This window comes from Candoia aspera, chromosome 10, assembly GCF_035149785.1.
Source record: "Candoia aspera isolate rCanAsp1 chromosome 10, rCanAsp1.hap2, whole genome shotgun sequence".
Lineage (NCBI taxonomy): Eukaryota > Metazoa > Chordata > Lepidosauria > Squamata > Boidae > Candoia > Candoia aspera.
This window is the reverse complement of record NC_086162.1, coordinates 12,192,628-12,219,865: the sequence shown is the minus strand read 5'-3', so window position 1 is coordinate 12,219,865 and position 27,238 is coordinate 12,192,628. Positions and strand designations below refer to the sequence as shown.

At 44.4% G+C, this 27,238-nt stretch overlaps 1 protein-coding gene across 1 annotated transcript; it reads left to right on the top strand.

Moving 5' to 3' along the window:
* Window positions 1–27,001, top strand: CD164L2 (CD164 molecule like 2). Its single transcript, XM_063312232.1, has 6 exons — window positions 1–232; window positions 8,194–8,301; window positions 12,516–12,593; window positions 14,213–14,302; window positions 20,450–20,612; window positions 26,635–27,001. Exons 1-6 carry the CDS (start codon window positions 145–147, stop codon window positions 26,639–26,641), a joined length of 534 nt encoding a protein of 177 aa, XP_063168302.1. The 5' UTR covers window positions 1–144; the 3' UTR covers window positions 26,642–27,001.
* Window positions 27,002–27,238: the final 237 nt, after the last annotated feature.

Sequence of the window (27,238 nt, the reverse complement as noted above, 5' to 3'; positions counted from 1 at the left end):
TGCGCGCATGTGCTCGCTCGCCGCCCAGCCACCGGCTCTCCCCCTTCCCGAGCGCTTTTCTGGCGAGCCTCGTTTCCAAAGTGACGGGAAAGCCGCCGCGCGAGCCGCTGCCGCCTTTGCCTGCCCCGCGGAGGAGCCCCAGCCATGCCCGCCGCGGCCCACCCCTGGGAGCTCCGGGCGGCGCTGCTCTGCGCCCTGCTGTGCGCGCTCGGCTTGGTCCTGAGCCAGGCAGGTGGGTGCGATCGCGGGGGTCCCTTTGGCGGAGGTCCGCTGCCCCCCGCCCCCTCCCGCTGGGGACCCCGCGCAGCTTGTCGCTTTGCTTCGCTTGGGGCGCGGACGGGGCGCAAAGTTGGGGCGCCTTCTGGCCTCCGGGGGGGTTTGCAACGGGCGCAACGGGGTAAAAGGGGGGGGGTAGATGGGTGCAAATCCCTCCCTTCCCTCAACATGCTCCGCCTTGAGCTGTCCGTCCCCCATCTGGGGCCATCCAGAGGGGTTGGACTGCAGCTGCCATCGTCCCTGCCCGGCCGATCAGGAAAAGTTGTTGAAGGCTTTGCCAGAGCATAAAATAGGTCGACTCCCTTTTTAGAAAGAGCATCAAGTTCTGTTGAGACACTCCCTGCTCCACAGAGGAAGTTGCTTCCTGGCTAAGACAAAAAGTACAACTTGTGGTGGGTCCCAATAGTTACTGTACTGTAATGTGACCCTTCCTCCAAGATCCCCCCCCCTTGATTTCTCACAACAACCCAGCGGCTGATCTGAAATCTCTGGATAGCTACATCCATACAACCTGATCTGTTAAACACCCCGTAGTTGTATTTGCACCACATCCTGAACTCGGTTAGTTTAAACTTTTTTCCTGACTTGGTATATTGGGCAAAGAGAGCTTGTCTGTGCAAACCCAGATGATAACTTAATTTTGTACTTAGGCCAAATGCAATGTGTGAACACAGCCAGTAGGCTTTATCGGTCTCTCTGGGTGACCTCTGGCCTTCTTGGTCAAAATCTGATGATCATTCTCCTAGGTCACTCATTCTTCTGATTCACATGTATGTGTTCGACTCTTGATCACCACTGCGTCAAATGACAAGCGTTGTAAATAGGGCATTTGGAGATCAGCTGTTCACCTTGCAATAATGCCGGACTTTAGGGGCCTTGAACCTTGCATTTTGCAATTACTTGTGATTTGAAAGGACCCACATTTTGGAGAGGAAAGAGCTTAGCCCCACAGACCAAGATTCCTTTCTACTTTATTTTTGTCATTTGGCCAAAATAGCTGTGATGCAACTATAGTTCTGATTTATTAAAGGAAAGGTTATAGGTAGTGTGAACCTCTTCTATAGATCTGAAAGCCAGTAATGATTTTGTTTCTGCAAGCTGCAATCTTGCTCTTTTCCCGGTGTGCTGATCTGAAAGTCTAAATCCACCCCAAATGCAGAGTTTTCAGTATAGACACCTGGTATTGATCTAACTGAAGAAGTCCAGTATCATCACTATATATTTAGAATTTGTTCCAGATTTATTCCAAATACTGGGAATCTGTGGCTTGACAGTGCCTTCCAAAGATGTCAGTGTGTCGATTTATGTGTGAATTGTTTGTACCACTGAACACATGTGTGGTCAACAAACTTATTCCATGCCAGTGATTTCTGTAGCAGGCTGTGTGGCAGAAACACATCACGTTAATTCTTTCTCTCCTTTGCTTGTTAGCATGCTTAATGCCAATCTGTCTCGGTGTTCAATTTTGAGTATTTAAGGAAAGTGGTTTAGTAATGCAGATGAAGTCATACTTTTGTTTTTCACCTACTCTGTTTTTTTTCCCCCAAACAACCTGAAACGACACCAGCCCATTCATTAGAGGAGTCTGATGTATGCTGGCCCATGCATGTTGTACAAAGCTATTGTTCAAAAATTGAACGGGCTCTTGTGTTCTATGGGTGGATGGTATGCCATTATGTGCTTCGTTTGATTTGTGCCTTAACAGGTTGGGTTGTGTGAGCTCAACTAAACTGGAGTTTATTCTGTGAACAAGTCAGTAGCACAGGGATGGGTAACATTGTCGTGGCCAGTGGACACATTTAACATTTTGGGGGTGACTCAAGAGACCCTGCAAATAAGGCAGCATTGCAGAGTGGGTCACAGATCATGATTAACCAAGGTACTGAATTAACCCATTTTGGGGAGTTGCACAATGCATTGACCTATCAACTAATTAAACGGGCTGGGTTCCCATACCATGCTAAATATAAACAAGAAAATGAGGTTAGCATTAACCAAGCTTAGCATGTTGTGCAAATGAAGTCACTAGGTCACATTGGGAACAATGGAGTAAGCCAGATGTTGGAGGCATCTTTGCAAGCCTGGATCTTTTCACTCAGTGCCGCCCAGGGCCGGAGCTGGGTTCGTGAAGTTATCTGAGGATGCAAATAAGCGATGCCTGTAGTGTAATCTGAATCCACGGAAACAGGAGAAGAAAGGAAGGATGATTTCGTCCTGAAGCCGTTCCAAGTGCTTTATAGGCAAGAATGGAAAGTGTTGTGCAGACTGTTTTACACCTGCTCTCCTGCGGTTGGCTCTCCCTTGGGGCGGCGGCGGGTGGATTTCATGCTGGTGTGACCTGTTTTGTTTGGTTTTTTCATAGAGTCCTGAAGTCTACGAATCAGAGTCAGTCACAAAATGAGGCCTTGAGGACAGAATCAAGTGTCTACTATTATTTATCAATTATAAAACATCCCCTGAGAATACGTGCATAAGTGCATGTGTGTGACCTGGAGATCAGGGATTCTAACCACTGATTTGCAATGCAAAGCTCAGTTCCCTGGCCTCCTGTCTGGAAGAGGGGTGGTGCTTGCTGGACAGATGCAAGATCTGGGGTATCCAGATATGAAAGAAGATTGAGCTTCTACTCCAGTTATCTGTGATGTAATGAGAGTGGAGGCTTGGATCGTGTTGGCCTTGCAGGGTGGTAAGAAGATGCATTTCTGTGCATCTATCACAGACGTCCTGACCGCTTTGGGGTTCTGCTTTCAGTCCTCCTAAAACTACATTATGGACTGCAGTGGGTGCCTTTGCAACCCAGGAAGGCACCTTGTAATAAGCTGGATCTGCTCATTGATAGTAGCTAGTCTGCAGGATTTCAGGTCAAAGTCTTTCTCAGCCAAACCTAGAAAGGCTGAGCTTTGAACCCAGGACTTCTGCATGTGCCATAGATGCTCCCTCACTGAGCTGTAGCCTTTCCCTTTAAGCCATGGTATTCCTCTGGGACCAGAGTTGTTGGGAGTCAGGTGGCATATACATTTGAATAATAATAATAATAATAATAATAATAATAATAATAATAATAATAATGGCAGCCCATAGGACTGCATGTCATGTAGCTCTGCTTGGAGCCCTGCTTGCAGATAATTCTTGCAGGCACACTTAACTCAGGAATAAGCTTCACTCTTTGGAATAAGTTGCACTCTTGTGTCTGAAGATGCTGGTTTTGGCCTTTCCAGATGCGGAGAAAGAATCTGTAATCAGCAGATGGGAAAGTAGGCAGCTTCGCTTCATGTCCCTCATGGAGAGTTGCTGATGGCAGGGAGAGGGCTATTGTTAAATGTGTGAACAGGACTCTGTTGGTGGGTTGGCTGGAACAGATTGGAGGAGATCTTGAAGCAGTCAGTGTTTTCCCCCTCTCCCTCTGTCCAATGCAGCGTGCCAGGATTTGAAGGCATTGGGTGAAGCATCCGATTTCTCTGTGCTTGTGCAGCGACAAAAATAGCTTGGCTCATTTAACAACACATGCACACGCACAACCCCCAAACCTGCTAAAAATCTGGGGAACCAAGTCCTGCTTTCTTACTGGTTCTTGCGTAAGTCACTCACTGCTAGTTAAAGTGCTATAACCAGAATCCTGTATCCATGGCAATAGGGCCTATCAACCTTCCACCATACAAAGATAATTGGTTAACTTTTGAGAGAGAGAGAGAGAGACAGTCTGTCTCAGTCAACTGAACAGACTCCCACACTAAGTTGGACACTTCCTCCTCCTAGTTGCAAGGAGAGTAACTGCTCCTAGTTGGAAGGGGCTGGTTGTTACTGTGGCCAATTGCTCCCACTCTCAGCTTGGTTCCAGAGCTGTAGCCCTGCTAGACTGGGCCCTCTTTGGTTTAGGGTAATGATGCATGGGATTGGAGCTGCCAGGCAGAGAAGGTGTTCCTGCCCTGTGCAGAGTAGAAAGATCTCCAGAGGCTTTGATTTATCCAAACAGCTTAAGAGGGCCAAGATTCGGCATGACCCGCTGTGAAGGGATGGTTGGTGAACTTGACAGATCTTGCTGAGATGGATAAACTAACTTCTTTGATTAGAGAAAAGACACTATCTACATTCATTGGTGACTGGAAACCTCTTATGGACTTTTTTGTGTAAAAATGAAAAAAATGAACTTGTGATTTATGGCTTTGATGATTAGATAGGATAGATTATAGAAAGAAGAGTATGATGAATTAACTTTAGAGAGAGAGGTTAAAATATAATTGTACTTACAACTACTGCGAAGAATATCAGAAGCTACTTTTTTGTATCTTTTTAAACTTTGTTTTCCTTTTCCTGCCCTTTTTGCTTTCTCTTTGACTTCTTTCTTTTCCTTTTTTCTTCCTTACTTTATATTAGTTTATATTAGCTTTTATCTTCTCTTTTTAAACTTTTGATAAAAATTATACACACACATACACACATAAACAAATAGCTTAAGAGGGGCTGTATATTATTTAATTTTTATTTTTATTTTATTTACTAAACAAAATTATATAGCTGTCCATCTACCAAAAGGAACTCTGGGTGGTGAACAAAATAAAAACACAACACATGAAAAACATTTAAAACAATAAACTTCAACGAGGCCCCAATAAGAAATTACATCCGTCCACCAACCAGTGTGCTATCTCTGTCAACCTCCTGGCTCCAGTGCCTTCACTTCTTTCCTGAAGACCAAGAGGGTTACAGCCATCCATATCTTCCTCTCCTTTGCCTCCTGCTTGCACAGAATTGCTTGCGAGGAGATTTCTGAGTTCTGAGCATAGCCGGGTGGGAGGAAAAGGATGCCTAAAACCCTCATCCAGAGAACAATTGCATTCACAGGCCACTTTTTCCACAGATAAAACCACAGGGGTTGTCTTGTGGCAGACAAACAAGTTGCTAGGTCTCACTGTTGATCAAGCTGAATGGAGAAGTTGGAGAAGATAAGGATCAAAGTTCTGCTGCTATCCAGGCCAGTGTTCTCTTCCCCAGTGGCCAAGAGGTGTCTATCAGCAGCCCATGGAAACAAAATACTCTTCCATTGTATTCCCACCAATCTTCCAGAAGTTAAAATGTCTGGTCACCATGGAGAGCATTGTCCTCTAGGTTTTAAATCCCTTTTTAAACTGTTGAGTTGGTAAATATTGCTACACCTTGTGATATTGTATGGTTATATGATTACACTATTAAATGAGCACTACGAGGAAGTGTTTTCTTTTGCCTCATTTAAATCTCCTTTTTTAAAATTTATTACTTGTTATGTGTATGTCAAATCATAGCATGCTAGGATGGGTAGATACAAGAACTCTTGAATTTGCATAGCTTTGTCAGATCCCACAGTGAGTATTATCCCAGTTCTGGGCGCCACAATTGAAGAAGGATACAGACAGTTAACCAGAGCAGTGTTTTTCAACCTCAGCAACTTTAAGATGTGTGGACCCCAACTCCCAGAATTCCTCAGCGAGCATGAATTCTGGGAGTTGAAGTCCATACATCTTAAAGTTGCCAAGGTTGAAAACACCGATTTATATCAAAAGGCTGAGAGTAATGCAGGGTTCTGGTTGAATGTTAGGAAAAACTTCTTGAAGTTTTTCAAAAACTGCTCAACCAATTACTCTGAGGAATAATGGGCTCCCTTTTCACTGGAAGTGTTCAGAGTTGGGTAGGCATTTCTCAGTGATGCTTTTGTTTGCTTTATTCCTGTGTGATTAAGAGGTGTTTTTGTAGAATTTGGTTAGATTAGGACAACTTCCCCAGCTGGGGTGCCCTTGTTCTCGCCTGTTGGCTGAGGAGAATGGGAGTTGTAATGCAACCCATCTGGGGTCTGGGTTCTTTTCTCATGGCAGCCAGTTACTAGCTTTGGGCCCAAAGCCAGCTCTTGTCTTGAGCATGGAGTACTGAACAGGCAATGAAATCCAACACTTACAGATTTAATCAGTCTTAAATAAGCTTCCAAATGCTATTGCCTTATCTTTGTTTCAGCAAACAGGGATTCTTGGCAATGCTGTCCTAAGCAGGCCAGCATTAGGCACCAACCAGCAAGGGTGACACAATGCCACGTGCGTAGGTGATACAGGACGCCCTTCTTTTACAGCGTTCAGTACAGTATTGTCAAGGTAATCTGGCCCTGTTCCGGCGAACTGCTGCTATTGCCAAGCTCAGTTCCCAGTTACTTTGAATGTACTTTCCTTGGCAACAGTATTTATTTCTTTAGCATTAGATTTTTCTTCTGCCTTTAGTTTGTAGGAATATATATATATAATTATATTATATTATATTACATTACATTACATTACATTACATACATACATACATACATACATACATACATACATATATATATATATATATATTCCTGCCTCTTTTTTTCCCCACAACAACCACCTTGTGAGGTGGGTTAGGCTGGGAGAGAGGGACTGGCCCAAGGTCACCCAGCCAGCTTTCATGCCTACAGGAGGACCAGGACTCACGGTCTCCTGGTTTCTAGGCCAACACATTTACCACTACACCAAACTGGCTCTCAGCATATAAAGGGCTTGCCATTGTCTTTGTCCAGGATGGCTTTTCAACTTTCCAGTCTAGCCTACAGCTTGGGTGATTTCTTGGTGGTCTCTCCTCCAACTACTAATCAGCTCTGACCCCGCTTAGCATTTCAAGATCAGCTGAGTGTGTCCACTTGCTTGATCACAAGCCTTTAATTATTTGCGATTATCCTTGGACAATCATTCAAACTGTCAACATTGTTTTTCTCACCGTTACGTTATCTTACATTGTTATCTTGTTATGAGATGGGCAGCTATGTAAATTGCAATGATAAATGAATAACATTGATATTTTTTGATGTTTCCAGTGTGGGAGCTGTGTTCACCTTTTATGGCAAAAACAACACAGAATGTTGTAGCGCTTTAAAGTCTAATACACTGATTATTGCACAAGCTTTTGTAGATCACAGTCCACGCAGTGCATCGACTGTCATCTGAGAGAAGAATGTTATTTTCTACATGGTATACAGAAGCTAAACGCCCACATGCTCATGTGGCACCTGCCTGCAGGCTAACTGGGGAATTCTGGGAGTTGAAGTCCATACATCTTCAAACTGCCAAGGTTGAGAAACACTGATCTAGTAGATACAGAGAAGCCCAAGGAAAAAATATTGAGGAGAAGAGTAGAAAACAAGAAGATCAAAATATCTCTTCCTTAAAGTTTTAGAAATATAGTCTTGGCTCACGCATCCACTAACCATTTTGTTTATTATGGCTTGTTCCAATTAGAAATCATAATTAGCCAGATTCACGTGACATACAATTTTCAAAAAAAGGAAGCATGAACTGGATTCTCGCATCAGCCTAAGCCCAAAGCAGACCAAACAAAACAAGTTTGGGCTCAAGTCAGTGTGAGCATCCAACCATAATCATTCTCACAGTGTTTCAAATAGTTGCTGCATGGATTTTCTTGGCCTGCTAAGTTAAATTCTCTAAAGTTTAACAGGTGGTGTCACAGTCTCTTTGCAGCAAACATAAAATGTGTTTGGTGCTGCCAGTCCCTTTTCAAGTGGTGACAGAGTCCAGGATGAAGACCTGAGCACCCTGGCCGTGTAGGAGACTATACTACGTTGATCTGAGTTCATTTTGAACCTCCAGTGTTAAGGATACACAAAAAAAAGACAGTTCTGAAAGTAGCATGGCAACTATTGCATCTAGAGTGCACATTAAATACCTGAAAATTTGTGGGGGTGGGAGGCAAAAGGGAAAGGGCACTTGATGGACAGTTCCTGGTTATACTTACTGGTTTGAGCTTTTGAATAACCCTAGAACTCAACAATTTTCTGTCACTCCAACCAAACCTGTTTAGCATCCACATCTATAGCCTGGGGAGAAAACAACCTTTCCACACCATTTATGTTTTTTTTTTTAACAGGGGAATGCAAAGATCTGGAGTCATGTAACCAGTGCACTGAAGGTTCTCCTTCCCAGAATATTACAAACTGCATTTGGAAATACTGTCAGGAGTCTCATGAGAAGCCAGGTGAGTAAGGAAGAAATGCTGGCCAAATATCTGGGTTGCGTGCTTTGCGTAGAGCAAGCTAGCCTTCTGGGGGCTATGCAAACTGGACGTATTTGCCTAAATGCATTGTATTTCCCTGTCTTACTGGCACAGGCTTGGATTTTGGGTCAAAGTTTACTGGGACCTTATCTAAACTGAATTGTTATTTCACCTGGGGAGAATGGTTAGGCTCCAGATCACCAGCGTCCAGAAGAAGCTCTTTCTCATTGCATGCTCTGTTCCTCTTTTAGCACAGAAAGGTGGTGTTCTCCTGGTTCCTCAAACGGTAGTGTAGTTGGAACACATGAGAAGAAATGGCAGCGTTTCCTATTGAGGAACGCTCTGCCACCCATTCTGTTTCTCGATACTAATGGAGAAGATTAGCTGGAGGGAGCTACTCTCTATGCCCCATGTCACTGCAAAGTAGGCAGTGTTTTAAGAATGATTGAAATGCTTCTTTCTATGCCAATGTACACTTGGACAGTGTTTTTCAACCTTGGCAACTTTAAGACATGTGGACTTCAACTCCCAGAATTCTCCAGCCAGCATGGGAATTCTGGGAGTTGAAGTCCACACATCTTAAAGTTGCTAAGGTTGAGGAGCACTAGGAAGACACTGCACTAGGAAGACACATTGCTAACAATTACTGTTAATGGCAGCTTCTCATGCTTCTTGCAGACAAATCATAGTATTGAAGGGGACCTCACAAGTCACCTAATCCAGACTTTTGCAAATCTGGGAAGAAGGGGAAATATAATTAGATTGTTCATATTCTCCCCAGCTCATTTCATACTGCTTTCTTCAGTCATTATAACTGGGTAGCCCTTCAGAATCAATTCCAAAAAGGTACTTCAAAGCCTGCAATGGCCCCTGTCTGCAATTCCTTGACGCAGCCTCGCAATCCCAGGAAAATATGCAGTTGCCTTAAAGAGTTGCAGGCAGTCAAGTATCTGCGGTATTTATTTGATCAATGAATTAGCAGCCTGAATTGTGGAAGCCACTCTGGGCAGCATACTAGCAATTAAGCTGTTAAAAGAGAAGACAAAAACATCCACAACAGCAGCTGGAAATATAACTCCCTATGTTGGGGAACAAACAATGCCATATTGCTTTACCAAGCAGGGTTACAAATCATGTTGTCCCAGGCTATGTTCATGCTTCCATATGAGGATCCAAAGCATTGCATAACCCTATTAACCATTTCTCTGCTTTGTACTAGCACACCTACTACTTTTACTCAGGGTAGATGTCAGCCTTCCCAGGTAGGCCAGACAGGAAACACGACCAGATGAGCTAATTATACTTTATTGTAAAGCTACATTGACAGAATCTTGCAAGTCTGAAAGTACAATCCTCCTGCCGTCTCCTTTACAGCCCAAGAAACTAGGGAGGGTCCCTTCTGAGCCTCTTGCCCCTTCCATTATCCAGCTGCGGGCTATGCTGTCTCTTATCCAACCATTCCCTAGGCAGCGTCTCTTCACCCTGTCTCCTAAGGTCTTTCCCACATTCCATTACAGCAGCAGCTGAAGGAGCTGCTTGCTTAGAAGGGCTGGCCAGAAGCTTTGAAGGATGGGACCCATCCGAAAGGAGAAGTCCCATTCTGCCAGGCCAAGACCTAACTTCAGCCACAAGAACTATGTGCTGGTGTATATCAACTTGATGCCTCTCAAACTGGGATAAGAGAAAGACTGTGTTCCATTTGGGGAAGGTGAGGTAGCTGCAAGAAAATAATTGTATCAAAGGATGATAAATCATCACCATTCTTATTTATATTTGATTAATTGTTTTAAGTGGTTCTTATAATAAGTTTTAATTGTTAGTTTTATTGCATGCCGCCCAGAATCAGCTTGTGTGAGATGGGGGGGGGGCATAGAAATTTGATAAATAAAATAGATAAAAGGAGTACTGTTAATGTAGCTGCTGCATTCTTTTCACATCTCTTTGGAGCTAGGAATCCACTCCCTTCTTCTCTTGTCATATCCTTGGTGAAGGTGAGCTGATTCAGCTTGGGCATCACTGAGGCCTGCTGCTTTCTAAGAAACTATAATTGTGTTTAGCTTCATGGGAGGTGGGGCCAAGGAGGAAAGGGATAACTCTAACCCTAAATCAGCCCATCCAAACGTACCTTCTGGTCAGGTGAAGAAAAGGGATAGTTGGAACTACACCTTCCAGGTGTCTTTTTCAGTAGCTTAGCTCTGATTTCATGCACTGAGATCTGGCTAGCACTGCGTAGTCTCCTCTGACAGCAGGCCTTCAGGGATCGTGCTCAAAGAGAAAGTGGGGTTTCTCACCATCCCTTCAAGTGCATATGGGTGTCAAGGGGTGAGCCTGATGGCCAACATAAGGGTTTCTCAACCAGGGTTCCATGGCACCCTAGGGTTCCGTGAGAGGTCACTAGGGATTCCCTGAGAGATCATGATTTTTTTTAAAAAATATTTCAAATTGGGGCAACTTCACATTAAAGAGGTAGGTTTTACTCTATTTTTAGTTTAAGAATATTATTAATGCATCTATACAGGCCTACCCATGAAACGAATATAATCATCTTGTGACTTCTGGCCTGTATTTGGGCCTGAATGTGCAGGGGTTCCCCGAGGCCTGAAAAATATTCTAAGGGTTCCTCCAGGGTCAGAAAGTTGAGAAAGGCTGGCCAACATTCTGCTACCAATTGATAGATGCTGTCCCCTACACTACTGCAAGGACCTTATTTTTTGCAGAGATGGGCTACCTCTTGGCAGACTACAATTCCCAGCATGGCCCAGGGTGACAGATGCTGAAAATTGTAATTTGTCCACAAGATCCATGTTAAGGCCAGCACTCTGAAAATCCTTCTGTTTTATGGGAACATCGGTGGTCACATCTGAGCCAGGTGATCTCAAGTTCTGAATTTGGTTTGCACTTGGCTTGTTGCCGTGGCTACAGTCCGGGAGGGGGGAGGAATAGCCGGGAGCTATGAAAGAACAGCCTTTGCTGTCGGCTGATCTTGAAAGGAATTCCTGGTGCCTGTTGCGGCACATGACGGTTGCCGGCCAGTGTGATTTAGTAACTGCGAGAGTTTGCCTGAAGAGGCAGGGAAAGCCATGCTAGCTCATTTTCTCATCCACCTTCAGACCTACCTGGACTTCTTCTATCAATCAGCAAGCCAAGCAAAGAATAGGCAAAATATCCAGGATGGAGATGGCGAAGTTCCAAATATTAGGCAATGCAATGGCAATCTTTTTAGAATGTTTTTAACCGCTTGGTGGATGAAGACGAGGTTGAACCATGTCCATATTGGTTGCTTAGAAAACGACAGGGGTAAAGCTGTGAAGTTGCAGGGAGTTCAAAGGAGAGCTTTACTGTTCTGTCTTAAGTTGCTTTGTGTAGTAGCTGTTAGATGAACCCTGTAGAGCAGGTCGGTGTTTGTGTCCTCCTGTTGCTGACAAAGACCTGAGTCTGAATGGTTTTGGGAGAGCGGTGAACTTTTAAACTGAGAACGAGAGGCCAATTGAGACATTTCACATCATCCCTCCTTTTCTCATCAGACACCACAACCCAACAGGCAGAAACAACAGCAACGAATTTCGGACTTTTGAATACCATTGATCCAGAGAAGAAGGCACTGTAGGGCTGCTTTGTTTTGCAGAAACAAACCTAACCACAGGAACTGAGCAAGCTTCTCCTGCTGTATCCATTTGTGTGCTTTATGAAAAAGGGACAGCAAACCAACAGCAGGAGATATTTCTTCTCCTTTCTGGAGACAACCATCTGAGTGCAATTTTGGTGACCAGAGTAGCTGATAGAATTCTTTTGCTTAAGACAGAACAAAACAGCTTTAAGGCTCCCTTAAAATAAAGCACAGGAGGACGGTAGCAACCATTTTGTTTACATAGGAGGAAAGTCTGTTGGTCTTTCCCCAGTTGATGTGGCTGCCACTCTCCAGGTGCTCATAAGCAGGAGATGGGGAGATGTCCTCTTCCCACCATTGTTCCTTTGCAACTGATATTTGGAGGCATTCTGCCCCCCAGTGGATGGTGCGTGAACCCAGCCATTGTGGCTTGTTCTGCAGACCACAATTAAAACACACCGTAGCTTATTGTAATGTGTGAACCCAGCCAGTCTGGTTCTGTATCTCCATATGAGCAGCAGCAGCAGCAGCAGCAGCAGCAGCAGCTTGTTATTGTGCCCTGTTTCAAAATGACTTCCTTCCTTTGCAGGTACGGGGAGCTGTGTGAAGAATGGAGAAGCATTGAAGGAGAAGTGTTCATTTTTCAACACTACTGTCAGCTGTGAAGGTAATCCTTTGGTGAGGATTTGTTAGAAGGCCTTGCAAAACCTACTGTCTGTGCTGTAAGTTAACTGATTTGCAGACAGTAGGTGACATCCAGAATACAAATTCATGGCAGAAAAGACTATGGATAGCTCTTGGTCCATGTTGTTGCTTGTTCCTTCCAGTCAGTTTCTGGACTGCAACAGTTGGACCACAGCGATGGATACGAGGCCTGTGGTCAGCTCTCATATGGTTTTTATTTATTAGTCCAATTTCTATCACGAATAATTCCATCTATTATTCCATATGATAAACCAAATGCACGTAGAAAGTCTGAGCAGATAATCCTTTTGCCCACTGCAGTCACAGAAATCAGAAGGGAATTTCTGAGCAATGATTCTAGAGTAAATGTTGCAGTGACTAGAATGGCCCTAGTACAGAAACTCTGTGTTGGGGTGCATCACAGAGCTGCATGTCCCCCACCCCACAAAAAGTTTTGGCTGTACCCCAGAACCTCTATAGAAATCATTACCCAATTGCCATTGTTAATGTGATTAAGTATTTATTTGGATGCAATGGGATTTAAACCCAGTTTTTTTTTCCTGGCTCAGCTGATTTCTTTGCACCGTCCCCTCTTCTTCTGGCTCACTGTAAAAAGGCCAGAAAAAATGTTGTGCATCCATGTCTGAGGCCAGTTAGTTCAATCCCATGCTTAATCCCAGAAACATGGCGCTAAAGCTTCCCCAAGCTTAGATGATTGGTTTGAGATGCTTCTCTTTCAAGAAATTTCTGATGGTATTACTTGAATTATTTTTCAGTAATGGAATATGGAACAGAGACATACACACATCTTTGCCTTCCTTCCTGATAGCTCTTCCATGTTCAGAAGTTTTGTCCCTTTGCTTTTATCATCCCGTTTATTAAGAGAGTACCGTGGAATCAGCTTGTAAGAACAGCTCTGCTGGATCAGGGCAAGACCCATCGTAGTCCACCATTGTGTTCCACATAGTGGCCCACAAGAGTTTATTTCATTGGTAGCCCACTTGCCAGGCAGTGCTGGGGTGCTCACAAGCAGGAGATGGAGACATAACTCCCTCCCACCATTGTTCTTCTGCAGATGGTATTTGAAGCCATGCTGCCCACAACTGGGAGATAACCCTACGTCTTCAAGCCTTTGTGAACTTACCCTACTCCCTTTAAAATCATCCAAGTTAGCGACCATCACTACATCTTATAGCACAGAATTTCACAACTTAGTTGTGCTCTGTGAAGAAGAGTTTTCTTCTGACCTTAGTCTCCTCAAGTCACTTTCATGGGATGGTGCCTTCTCCTAGTCTTTGAAGATAGGGTGAAAAACTTCTCCCTGTCTACTTTCCCCATGCCAGGCTTGACCTTATGGACCTCCTGTTCTCCAAGCTAAAGACTCTCAAACTTTCTTATAAGGAAGATGTTTGAGGCCCCTAGTCATCTGAGTTCTCTACTGTTCCCTTTCCATCTTTGTCATATCCTTTCAAAGATAGATACCAGAACTGTATTTCCATGGTGCAATTGTAACAGGTTTTTTTTAATTTGAATGTCTCTAAGCCGTTTTTCCCCTTGCTATACAGTGGAGGTGGGTTTTTTTTAACTGATCCTTTTTTATAGAACTAAAACTAACTACCACGGAGCATCCACACCCAACCACAAAGAAGCCTCCACAACCATCTTCTAAGGAGCCAAAGTTTCCCACGCTTGGTAAGTCATCTGTGTAAGTTTGCTTACATTAGAAGAGGAATGGGTTGCAACTATTCACATGGGAAATGCCAAGTGCCTTCTGAGCTCTTACAAACATCCCTAACCAGGATCATTTTAGCAAATGCTTCAATTTTCAACTATTCTTCATTGCTCCTCCTTTCAAACAGGTTGAGTGGCAGTGGTATATCCCACAAACCTCTCCCAATTACAGGAAAGGGTTGCAGTTTGAGGGTAGGGACTTTAATCTCACCCTGATGGTTCCTTCATTGATTCCCTTAGGAGCCCCAGAAAAACTAACAGATCCAGCACTCAAAGGTGCTTTAAGCTGACAATGATATGGGAGTGAGCATCTATCATCAGGAGAACAGAAATCTAGCCTGCTGTCTCATCTGTCTCTGTGGGGTCCAAGAAACACCTAAAAATGGCCTTTTATTGAGTCAGACCAATCCACCTAATCAATCCACCTAATTCGGTATTAACTACCCCACCATTCCTTCACCTGGTGCCCTACACATAAGTTGAAGATCTTGGACATTTAGTTCCCCTAATCTGGGGCACTTAGTGGGGAAAGGGGGTCATTTCTCCCTCAGCAGAGATTTGTTCACCATCTCAGTTCACTAACAAATGCATGCACGCATGCTGAACGTTTTCATTTTCCATGCCTTTCAAGCTGGGCAATAAAAGACGCTGGCCTCGATGTGTTGAAAGCCTCATAGAATGCGGTTGAAGCATTCATTATTGGAATTGGGCAAATTTGGGAGCACACTCCTGCCTTAACACTGCCCTCCAGATGTACTAAATTACTACTCTCATCATTTGTACTGAGCAGGTCCAGTGGATTTTTTGGAAGGGGGTGGGATTCTGGGAGTGCAGCACCAAGACATCTGAAAGACAGAAAATTGAAGAAAGACTATTTTTAGAATTTTGCATTAACTGGGGATGTTCAAGGGATTCCACCTTTGCAAATTCTTGATCTCTTGGGCTAATGCATAAATTGGAGTCCAGTTATCCATTGGGTTTCACATTTCTCTAAGTGATGGAACAGAGTTCTGAACTCAAGATGATCAACAGGCATTCAAAAAGACATACTGTATGAGAAAATGCTAAGTTTGGAAAAGTCGGCTTTAAGGTGAAATGCCTGGAAAGGTACTTAAAGGCTGTTCCTGGGGGTAGAAAAATATGAAATAAAATGAAGCAAACATATAATTGAAACCCATTTGGATCAGATGTTGACTGAGTCTTCCACTCCTCCTGCTAAATGCATTTTGTCTGATTTAGAGATCACAGCAAGCAACATTGTTAGATTAACAGAGGAGTTGGGTGGTCCTTAAAGGACGTCAGATTCATCTCCCAGACTTTAAGACATGTGGACTTCAACTCCCAGAATTCCCCAGCCAGCATGCTGGCTGGGGAATTCTGGGAGTTGAAGTCCATACATCTTAAAGTGGCCAAGGTTGAGAAACGCTGGACTAGAAGATCTGCTTCATTGATATCCCTGAGGGGGGTGAGTGAGTCCCAACCACCATAACTACCTGCTTCCTAACTGCTGCCAAGGTGGAATAGAGAGGCAGACATCCTGCATAGTGTGCTACTCATGACATCATCCATAACATGATGTCATTGGCTCTTTGCCACCATGTCATCTTCTCCACACCGCTGCAACACTGGATAACAACAGGTAGCCACAACCACTTCCCCATCCCTGGTTTTTCACTGTGTTGCCTGCTCAGGGTGAAGCTGGGCCCAGTCTCAAACAGTTGTTTATGGTTATTATTATATACAACAACATGAAATCACAGCTGCAAGGTGTTGGCCTTCATTGGCATTGAGTTCTTCCCAAGAACCTCGGATGTCGTAATGTATCAGTGTAGTATACATGCAGATCCAAGCAGTGTGGCCTTTTGTAATTGACAGATGGCAATTTTGTCAATGTGCATATTTTCTGAGTGCTGTCCAAGGCTTTTTGGAATGGGACTAGTGCTGGTTTATGCCATAATCTTTCAACGTTGGTGGTGGTGGTGGTGGTGATATTTCTACGCTGCCTGACTCTCAGTGACTCTCGATGCTTTCTCAAACTTCTTTCTAACTTTAGTTGAAATCTGGATGTGAGAGTGAATTAGGAGCTGAGGAGCCCCCACCCTGTTCCCCACCTTACAAATGATGGCTTGGAGGATTATCCAACGGTGCCTTTGAAAACATGTAGGATTGTAATGGCGTAAAGCCTGCAAGCCTTGTACTCTTGTTCACTACCAACTGCAGGTGGGCATTAAGAGCCTTAAAAAAAGATCCCCTTCCTCTCTTGGAGGGGCTTGCTTGGTAAGCGCTAACCACGCCTGCTTTGCTTGGATGGGAAAGCTTAACAAGGCAGGCCAGAGGAAATGGCGGTTTAATAAAGAAGCGAGCAGATGGATGGGTGCATGTGAGTGGTGGTGTGTGCTCTCTGGGAGGATGAATCGTCCACCAAAGTGAAGAGCAGGCAGCAAGGCGCTTTGGGCTAATTAAAGTGAGAAACTCTATCCCTGAGCCTTGTGAATTATTGATCTGACATAGGCTCCCCATAGGCCAGTGTGTGTGCATTAAGCTCAGGGCGCACAGAGCCGCTTGGGTTGGGCTTCCATGCCAGCCTCCCTGGCATGTACTTAATTGCTTCAGTTCTTCCTCTGCATTTCTCTTGGAAGCCCTTATTCATGCCTAGGCTTTGTCTGTAGCAATTCTTTTGCTGCAGCTCAGTGTGCTTGTGTAGGATGGACCTTTTCCTGGGAAAGGCTAATTTCTATTAACTGTGTCTTGGAGTTGCACCTGTTGAAAGTTGACTAAGGTAGAGTGGGTGGCCAGAAGAGAAAAGAGCCTGAAACGAAAACACCCAAGGTGTGTGTTCTTGAAAAGTTGGGCATTGATTTCGCCAGGAAATACCAGTATTGGCTCCTTTAGCAGAATCTAATCCAGTGTTTCTCAACCCTGGCAACTTTAAGATGTGTGGACTTCAACTCCCAGAATTCCCCAGCCAGTTAGCTGGCTGGGGAATTCTGGGAGTTGAAGTCCACACATCTTAAAGTTGCTGGGGTTGAGAAACACTGCTCTAATCTTTTCCACCACCAGGAACACTTGAATTGCTCCTTAAAGGAGCTGATCGGCTCTCACTTGTTAACTCTGACAGCAAGGGATTCTTCGCTGAAAACAGATGATGGAGCCAGCAGAGGCAATATTGTGGGGTGTCTTCCTGCCAGATAAGAATGATTTATTCTGCACTATCAGTGCATGTGGCAGTTTATGAAGTTTAACGAGCAAAACAAATCTGAGGTCCTGAAGCCCCAATGAGCTTACTGCTCTGAATCTTAACAGCAGGAATTGCTGGAGGAAAAAGCAGAGGGACCAGGGATGAGTGAGTCTGCCTTTTTCCTTCCTTCCATGTGGGCCTAATTTTAGTTATACTGGACAGGGGAAGAGGAAGGAAGGAGAACAATGGAATTAGAAGGAAGCTTGGAGGCCAACTCATCCAAGCCGTCCTTAATCTATTGTGCTCTATATGTGTTGAGCTGCCAACTGCAGCATGCTGGCTGGAATGTTCCCATCTCAACCCATCTGGACAGCACCCGATGAGGAAGGGTGAACAGTTCGACCCCCTCCCTCCATGCTTCATCTGAAAACCTAGACACAACTATAGCATCCCTGACCAATAATCCTCCAGAGGTAATGAGTTCCACTGTCGTCCTGTCTTCTGAAGCTCTTGTTCTGCTGTCAGTTAGGAAGCTTTCCCTGAAGTTTCACCAAAATCAGTTTCCCAACAACCTCATTCATTATTTCTCATTCTCCTTGAAGCAAAAAACAAAACAAAAAAGACACATCTGTTCCATCTTCTGCAGTCAGCTCTTCCCAATGTTGAAGGCCATATTTTTTTCTCTCCCCAAGTTTCACTTCTTCTGGCTTAACAAACCCAAGTTCTTCCACTGTTCCTTGCAGGACCTGATTTCCTCATTTTAGTTACCCTCTTATTCTGAGCATACTCCAGTTTATCAGAATCCTTCTTATGTAATAGGTGGAAGATTAGATGATGTTCACATTGTTACTGTAATATTCTGATAATGGAAACATTTTAACTAAACAGCAGTGGGGGAAAGGAGCAGGTGCAGATGCCCATACAGTAATATATTTGCAGCTCAGAGGCAGCTTGGAATGGAGAAGGGTAGAAACCTTAGAAATCAATAAATACATGTCTACTTGCATGGGTGCAGTTGGGGATGGCAAGTAATATTTAAATCACTCTGCTGCTCAGGTGTTTTTATCATTCACCTGCGTGGGTAAGGTAGATCAGTCAGAAGGTCTCATGCAGGTGACTGGCCTGTGGGGTCAGGTAGCTGGCCTGAATTAATTTGATTTATGACATAAGCTAACTGCTGTCACACTCCGAATTCAGAGGCCTTTGCTTAGTGTTCAAGGCAAATCTTCCTAGGAGAACAGCTTTCTTTCGGATTGACACGTTCTGCAGAATCAGGTGGCAGGATCCTGAGATGATTCAATAGACTACCATTTTAAAAGAGTGTTCCTTTAACACGGGACGTGGTGTTGTTACTTTGGTTGTATAACAGCTTGGAATAAAACCACTCCATTCAAAAGGTCTTGCTGCTGATTCAACCCCCCCCCCTCGTAAGGACACAAAATATGGACCTTAGGGTGACATTTAACAGGAGCCTAACACTGCGACAGGAGGGAAGAGAGAAAAACACAGACGCAGGCGTTCTTGGTAATGGAAGAACAGACTGCCCACCAGCTCTCGGAGCTGCAGTGTTTCAAGGGAACAGACCAACTTTGCTGTAATTTCAGATACACTGCAACGGGGTTGCCAATAAATCAGCCCAGCTCCTGGACACAGCCAACATAATGAGAACAACAGGTGCAGCATTCATTTGAAACAACAAAGAAATCCCGTGTGCAAACATCCTAAGAGATACAGGAGGCACATATAATGAAAGGTTTACATGCAGGCGCATTAGTATTGAGGCTCCAGCAGTGAAGCCATTTAATGATGCTCTAGCACAACTTCTGTTGCACCATCCTCAACCCACATCGGCCATCCTCTTTATGGTCATTCGTCTTCACTTTGGGCAAAATTTGCATGAGAGAAGAAAGGTAAATCTATTTTGAAATCAGTGTCTTTTCTCCAAGGAAATGAAAGAGAGAGGAGAGGAGAGGAGAAAATTTTGCTTGGAATTTAAAATTAAAATGTTTCAGAATGAAAAGATAAGGGTGTTTTGGGGGTATAAGGGTGTATGCAGTTTGAAAGTTATGTGTCAATGGGTCTTGGATCCCACCCAAGCTGGGATCTGGCTGCTTGTAAGTGTCCAACAAGTTCTAACAGTCCTAACATAGACTTCTGCAGAAAGGGAGGTTCTCTCTCTTGCTTTGAAGCTGGATGCCTTCCCATCACTTCCATGTTCATATTCTTTCCAAGTATAGATGTGGAACAGGATTTGCTAGATGACAGAAACTGCAAGACTGTAGAGTCAGTTTGACGTAATGGTTAAGGCAATGTTTCTCAACCTTGGCAACTTTAAGATGGGTGGACTTCAACTCCCAGAATTCCCCAGCCAGCTTGGCTTGCTGGGGAATTCTGAGAGTTGAAGTCCACCCATCTCAAAGTTGCCAAGGTTGAAAAACACTGGGTTAAGGCATCAGGCTCAGCTTGCTGGGAGACTGGGAGTTCTAGTCCTGCCTTGAGCACAAAGCCGGCTGGGTGACCCTGGGCCAGTCATTCTCTCTCAGCCCCAGGAAGCAGGCAATGGCAAACCTCTTCTGAAAATCTTGCCAAGAAAACTGCAGGGACTAGTCCAGGCAGTTGCCAGCAGTCAGCACTGACTTGAAGGCACCAAAAAACAACAACAACAACACCATGACTGCAGCATAAATGTATCTCTCCTTATCAGGATTCAGCTTGCTGGGAGGTTCAGTTCAGTTGTGGGGCTAAGCTGCAAAAACAACCCCGAATTATGAAGTATAATAACCACAGAATAACCTGCCCATGCCCTTGAAAGAAGCAGGATTTCAACCCCCATTGTTTCTCCCCAGCATCTGCAATAAAGTCTTGGAAAAGTCTGAGATGAGCTCTCTCACCTTCTACCCTCTCCGTCCCTTTGCTTGGCTACCCTCTAGGTACGACCACCAGCCCACCACCAACTCCCCCACCCGAGTTCCACCCGCCTGGTTTCGACTCTGCCAGCTTCATTGGAGGGATCGTCCTGGTGCTCAGCGTCCAAGCGGTCGCCTTCTTCGTTGTGAAGTTCCTCCGAACAAAGGACAACACCTATCAGACGCTGTAAGTGCCCTATGGACTGCTGGGGGTACCGAGATGGTGCAGAAAGGAATGGCTGGGCTTTTCAGCTGACCAGGTTTCAGCACGTCCTTCTTTGGGAGAAGCAGCCATGGCGTGCCCGAGCTGAGCACTGCCAGAATAGCTGCTTAGGCCAGTTTTTAACACAACTGCCCTCTTAGCATGAGGAGGCATGAAATGGGGCGGATCGGCTCCCGTTCTCAAAGCAGAGAAATGGGGAGTTCTCACTTGGCAAACCTTCTCCTTCTCCTTCCCTTTATCCCCACAAGCGATTTCTTCCTCTTTTCTTCCTGCTGCGGCCAGCATTTCCCCATTCACACATTGTGGTTCTGTGTGCTGTTGGGGCCCTAAAAGCTCTGGTCATGTTCACACTGCGGAGGGACTGTGCTTGCCTGCTCACAAAACTGTCTTTTTGCTGTTTCATGTTATCTCCACAAGATAGTTCTTTACCTCTGTCCCTCTTTGCTGGCCTGCCTGTTTTCTTCCCTTCTTTGTTTCCCTTCTTCCCTTTCAGCTCAAGAGTTTTGCCTACTTTCTCTCCTCCCTCCATTCTCCATTTTCTCCCCTCCTTTTGGTCCCCCTCCCCAGCTTGGGCCTTGATTTAAAATAAAGCATGGGAACTTGGAAAAATGCCAAAGCTTTTAAACATGGGTTTGGGGTTCGTTTGTTTGAAAGAGATAGAGATAAGATATATAGAAAGTCGTGACAATAACAGGGCTAAGGTCCTGTGGGACTTCCAGATCCAGACAGACAGGAAGGTACTGGCCAATCAACCAGACATCATGGTAGTAGACAAGTACCAGAAGACAGAGGTGGTGATAGATATAACAGTGCTGAGTGAGTGACTGACAGTAACGTCAGGAAGAAGAAATACAAGAGGCTGGAGAAGTACCGGGGCCTGAAGGAGGAACAAGAGAGGATGTGGAAGGTGAAGGCCAAAGTGGTCCCAGTGGTGGTAGGGGCACTGGGGGCTGTGACCCCCAAGCTGGGAGAGTGGCTCCAACAGATCCCAGGAACAACATCAGAGCTCTCTGTCCAGAAGAGTGCAGTGCTAGGAACAGCTAAGATACTGCGCAGAACCCTCAAACTCCCAGGCCTCTGGCAGAGGACCTGAGGCTGAGGAAGACACACCACCCATGGGGGTGAGAAGGGATTTTTTAATTCATTCATTGTTCTGTTGCTCCTTTGTGGCTTAGAGCCGGGGTAGACTATTTGTGAGCAGCATGTGGGTCCTCGGTGCTCTATTTCTGCTTCCCTACATGTGGATTAATAATTAATTAAAATAATTAATTAAAAATTAATAATTTCAATCTTAGCTTTCCTATTCCATCTTATAGACCCTTGTGTGGCACACAGTGGTAGGCAGCAGTATTGCAACCGAAACTCTCCCCACGGCCCAAGTTCGATCCCAGCGGAAGCTGGATTCTCGGGTAGCCAGCTCAGGTCCATTCAGCCTTCCATCCTTCCGAGGTTGGTAAAATGAGTACCCGGCTTGCTGGGGAAGGTGATGACTGGGGAAGGCAATGGCAAACCACCCCGCTATAGTTTGCCAAGAAAACGTTGTGAAAGCAGCGTCTCCCCAAAGGGTCAGACATGACTCGGTGCTTGCACAGGGGACCTTTCACCTTTTTCACATGAGGATTGCACTGCAGAAATGCAGGGATAAATTTCGGCTGCACAGTGTCTGCCCTTTAAGGACGAGAAGGGAGCCATATACTTGTAGGAAGCCTCCCAGCCCATCCTCACCTTTAAAACCCACTCAAAAGCCCCACCCCTTCCAATGACATCACAGGGTCAGCTTCCTGCAGTTTCAGAAGGTCAGGATCCAGAAGTTGGTCTGGAATTTTGACCACTGCTATCCAATTCTTAAGAGCAGCACCAGGCCCAGAAGACTGGTCTGAAAAAAAAAAAAAACCTCTGTTTTTTTAACCCTGAGTTAAAAGATAAGCCAACCAGGAATTTGGCTTAGCGAAGGAATTTGCAGCAAGATAAGGAAATGTAATGATTTCTCCAAAACCTTGGCTCCTGATTTCTTTTGCTTTTAAAGTCCCATGAGATTTGCTGCTCTTCCTTTCCAGCCGCCTTAAGGGGGTGATTTTGCTGCAGAGGCAGCCCAGCAAAATCATTCGGTGAACTTAGATCCCAGAGACTGAAATCATTCATAACTAACTGGCACAGTTGTGGCCATATGCAAACCTTCTCCCGTTTCTGAATGAGGCCCATGGCACATTTGTGCTGAATGGAATGTTGAATCATTGCAGGCTCACCTCAGAAGGAGTTTGTCATTCCAGGGAGCTGGCTAGTGGCATAGTATCAGTGATTACCTTCTGTGAGGAACATCCAAGCCTGTCCTAATATATTCTTCACAATAAATAAGTTAACCCAGCAATAGGGGACCTTTTCCTCTCCAGAGTTGATGGCTGAACTCTATTGGACCAACCCTGGGCAGTGTGGGCTGGAATGATGGATGCTGAAGTCCAGTCATCTCTGGACCATCAGAGAGATCCTCTCAACGATGACTTGAGATCAATCACATTCCAAGAGGAAGAGTGGTTGTCTTGTTGTTCAAACCCTACACAAGGCAGATACTTCACAGGTTGAGAATTTCCTCTTAAAATATAAAAATGAAGGAGAGGACCATTCCAATGAACTTCCCTAAAATGTGTCCAGCTGGGAGTTCTTGACACCCTTTCCTCCTTTCCCAGAGAAGAACAGTTGTAGCCATCCTACTCTGTCTCCTTTACCCTCTGGAACTTTTAACTTATTCATTTCACAATAACTTGGTCTGTTATTCCAAAGTCCTCCTAATCCCTTAATGTTGACTCTAAAATTCAGTTTACAAAAATCTACTTTGTCCCCTTTAAATTCCTTTCGGCTGCTGTTCCTGTTAACCTATGTGGCGATGGTAGCTATGGAGAATTTTTGCCCCTTTGTTTACCACACTGAGATCAACCTAGGCTCCCATGTGCTTAAAAAATAAGTATAGAGAGTGGGATTAAAAGGGTATTGGGTTTTGTTTTTTGTATTATATCTCACATCATGTCCTTGATTCCATTTTCCTCCACTTTTTTTTCTTCCTTGCATGCTGCCTATTAGAGAGGAGAACCAGCAGGAGGTGTAGAAGTGTGTGTGTGTTTGTGTGTGAAAAAAAAAAACACCAGGAAAGTTAAGGGCTGCCTCCAGAACAAGGAAAACCTGTAACACTTTTCGTAGATTAGTCCACTATTTATGCTTATCCTTTAGAATGAGGAAGGCTGTAGGGCAGTTTGAATACATTGAATATCCAGTGATGGTGCATTTCCTGGACAATGGACAGACTTGTATGTTTCAATATTTGCATAGAAAATACCATGTCTTAGGTGAGAAAGTAGCCTGTATTCCTCAACCTGCTAATCTTTTGTTTGCAGAGATATACGATAGTGCAGATAGCAGAATATTTTTTCCTTCTGATGGAGGAATTTATCTTTGGAGAATCTCCTTAACTTGTTCTCTCTAGCTGTGCTATCTTGCTCTAAGTGAAGAAGTGTATGGACAATTTTGAACCAAAAATAGCTCACCTTTTGTCAATTGTGTGTATGTGTATAAAAATGCATAATCAGCTTATCCTGTTGTCTTTAGAAATGAGGGGTCTTCCCTGCCCAAAATCAAGAGTGTAGAGTGAGAAGAATCATCTGTATTTGGCCTAAATGTAAGGTTTACAACTTGACAGGAGCACGGTCTGCTAAGAAGCTGGCTTTTTTTGCTACCAAAAATGATAGAAAAGAGATGAATTGATTACTGAGTGGAGAAGCCACTGGCTGCTCCCCACCCCCACCCCCGGAAAGAGAAAATGAATGGAGAAATGGGAAATAAGTAACGCTGAGCTGGGGAGTATAAATCCTATCCTATTCAGCTTTCTCTGCTACTTGAGGACATCAAGAATGTTCATTTAATGTCTGAAGAACAGCCAGGCTCTGAGAACAGTAAGGTACCATTGCACGATCTGCTCCCAGACAAGACTTTTGTTATTGTGTTGGGGGTGGGGAGTTAGTCTGCCAGGTGATATTGAACTACAAATCTTAGCAACCCCAGTAAGCATTGCCTATGGTGAGTTGTAGTTCGGCAACACCTGGAGGACACATTCCTCACCGTGTTCTACCAAGTGATTCCCATCATGAAAATGATCATCTGACATGTTTGAAGAGTGCCAGTTTAGGGAAAGCTGGTGTATGGTTTACTCTGTGTGCGGTTTACAAAGTAAATGACTGAGAACAAGATGCTATAGAGTCTCCATGGTGACTCTTGAGTTCTATTCTCAGCTGGGTTGACTTCCCATTCAGTTTTCATAGCCATTTAATTGAGGAAAAGGACAAAAGCGGAGGACTATAATGTCCTATGCTTTAGAAAGAGAGACATTTATGTTCTATAAGTGATGGTAGTGGTTCTGGATGGAATGTTCTTAAAGCAGGGGGCAGGCTTCTAGATGGTGGAGTTCAATTCCCACCAGCCCCAGTTAAAACATCCAGCCACATGTGGAGGGCCAAATGCACCTCCTTACTGTCTTCAATTGATGTAATTCAGTTTTGCAACTAAAAAATAAGCCGGGCTGTATTTGATGACATGATGGCTGATACATGAGCATTCTTTCTTCACAGCTACTAGGAGTTTCAAGTGCCCTTTTGCATCTCACCCAAAATGTTTCTTGAGTCTTGAAGAATTCTTCCTACCTTTCCCCTTCTAGTTTCAAATATTATTTATAAAACCTCTTAGTCACTTTTTCTGACCCAATACCCAATTGCTTAATTAGCCCAAAGCTGCTGCAAAAATCAGGTTTGGTACTTCTAGACCATGCTCCTAAGCACACAGTTTGGTGCACACACAGATGTTCCCAAGAACTATCAAAGCTTCCTTGGAGTAAACCTTTATGGACTCCTGCATCAATCCTTTGTTCTTGAAATCTTGCAACACTGGAAGCAACCCTTTCCAATAACAAGAATTGTACAGTTGATTTTAAACTGCTACTCAGACTGAGGAATTACCACTAGAGCTGGAGAGATAAACATCCATTTTAAAACCATCACTGGCAGCAGCTGGATTCCTTAGTAAGCCATTTGTGTTTCTAAAAATTGGCAGATCTGAAACCAGCACATATGAGACAGCACGCCAGCTTAAAAAGTAAGCCATGAGCCTGACTTCAGAATACCAACAAGAAGCAGCCAATTCTTTCTCCTCCATTCTCTGGGCAGATTACAAAGCAGTTAAAAGAACACCCCCTCCCCCCTTCTCAGTCCAAAAGCTCGCAGGCTCTGCACTGAATAGATATGGGGACGTGCTCCAGCTGGCTGCTCTTGTATCCAACTGGTTGAGGAATGCTGAGTCTTCATGCTGTGACTCTTTTGTGTTGCTGTGTGACTTTTGTGTTGCTGAAACTTTCTTTGGGGGGTGGGCAGTGGGGGAGATTGGAGGGAGAGAGGTTATATGCTATATGCCATCTTGAGTGAAGACTTGTGATCCTTCCTTCTGAATTAAAGCTTGTGGGAGCTCCCTTTGTCCAGGGCTTCTGATGCTCCTGAGTGTCATTGATGTGGTAGCATTGTGCAGTGAGTAAGAGTACTCTGTAAGGTCTCTCCTGCTGAGAAAGTTCAACCGGGGTAGTGATGATGTTTTCCAGGAGAACCAAGAAGCTGCATATGGGATCCCACTCTTAGGAAAGGCCTTTGCTGCCCATCTTTCTCTTTGAGGAGATGAACTGAAAGCTCTTGCAGAACAGGTGGCTTCAAGGCAATTGCGGGGGGGCCCTCAGCAGCTGCTTGTGAGCACAAGAGCATTTGGGGGAAGCATGCTTCTTGCTATCCAACCATTGCGAGTTTTTCTTTCTCTGTTTTACAGATATAAGCCCTATTTCTAGCAAACTCAAGAGAAGGAGCATTTGTTGGCATGTAAGCTAGCTAAGTTAAGGTTCCCCCTTGTATTCTGGCCTGGTGAAGTGTTTTTCCTTCCTCTACTTTCATTTGCTCCATTGCATTAGGATCTAAAGGCTGATCCCCAGGGAGCTTCTCGACGTATGTCTTTTGGCTGGAAGAGCACATGAAGAAGAGGCCAGTCTGGCCCTGTTGGAAGCCAGGACGTTCTCTTTCCATCTGATGGAATTGCTGAAAGAGACAATCCAAAAAGCTGCACCTAAGCAACCTGTTGCCAAGCCAACGGTGCTTGGCTTGGATATATGACTCCTTTAGACTTGTTGCAGAAGTGGTATATAAATGCATATCCACAAGACCCAACTTTGAGCTGCAGGAAACTTTACCTGCTTGACTGTGGATGTACAGTATGTAACTGAGATTAAGCATCTCTTCAGCCAACTGGAATTTTTCTTTATAGTCTCTCTTTATGTTAATTATTCTAAGCGCACAAAAAGTCATTTATCTCTTGCTTGGTTCTATGGGTCAAGCCCTGACTCTGCCTCCCCACGTCTTAAGAATTTACTTCAACCTTTGAAACCCCTTCCCTGATCTTTTTTCTTTCTCTCCTGATGTTGTAAGCAGTGCTACAGCAGAACAATACAGTACAGTTCATCCATTTGAAGACTAGGTTGCTAATCCATTTTTTAAAAATTCCTGGCAACCATAAGATTT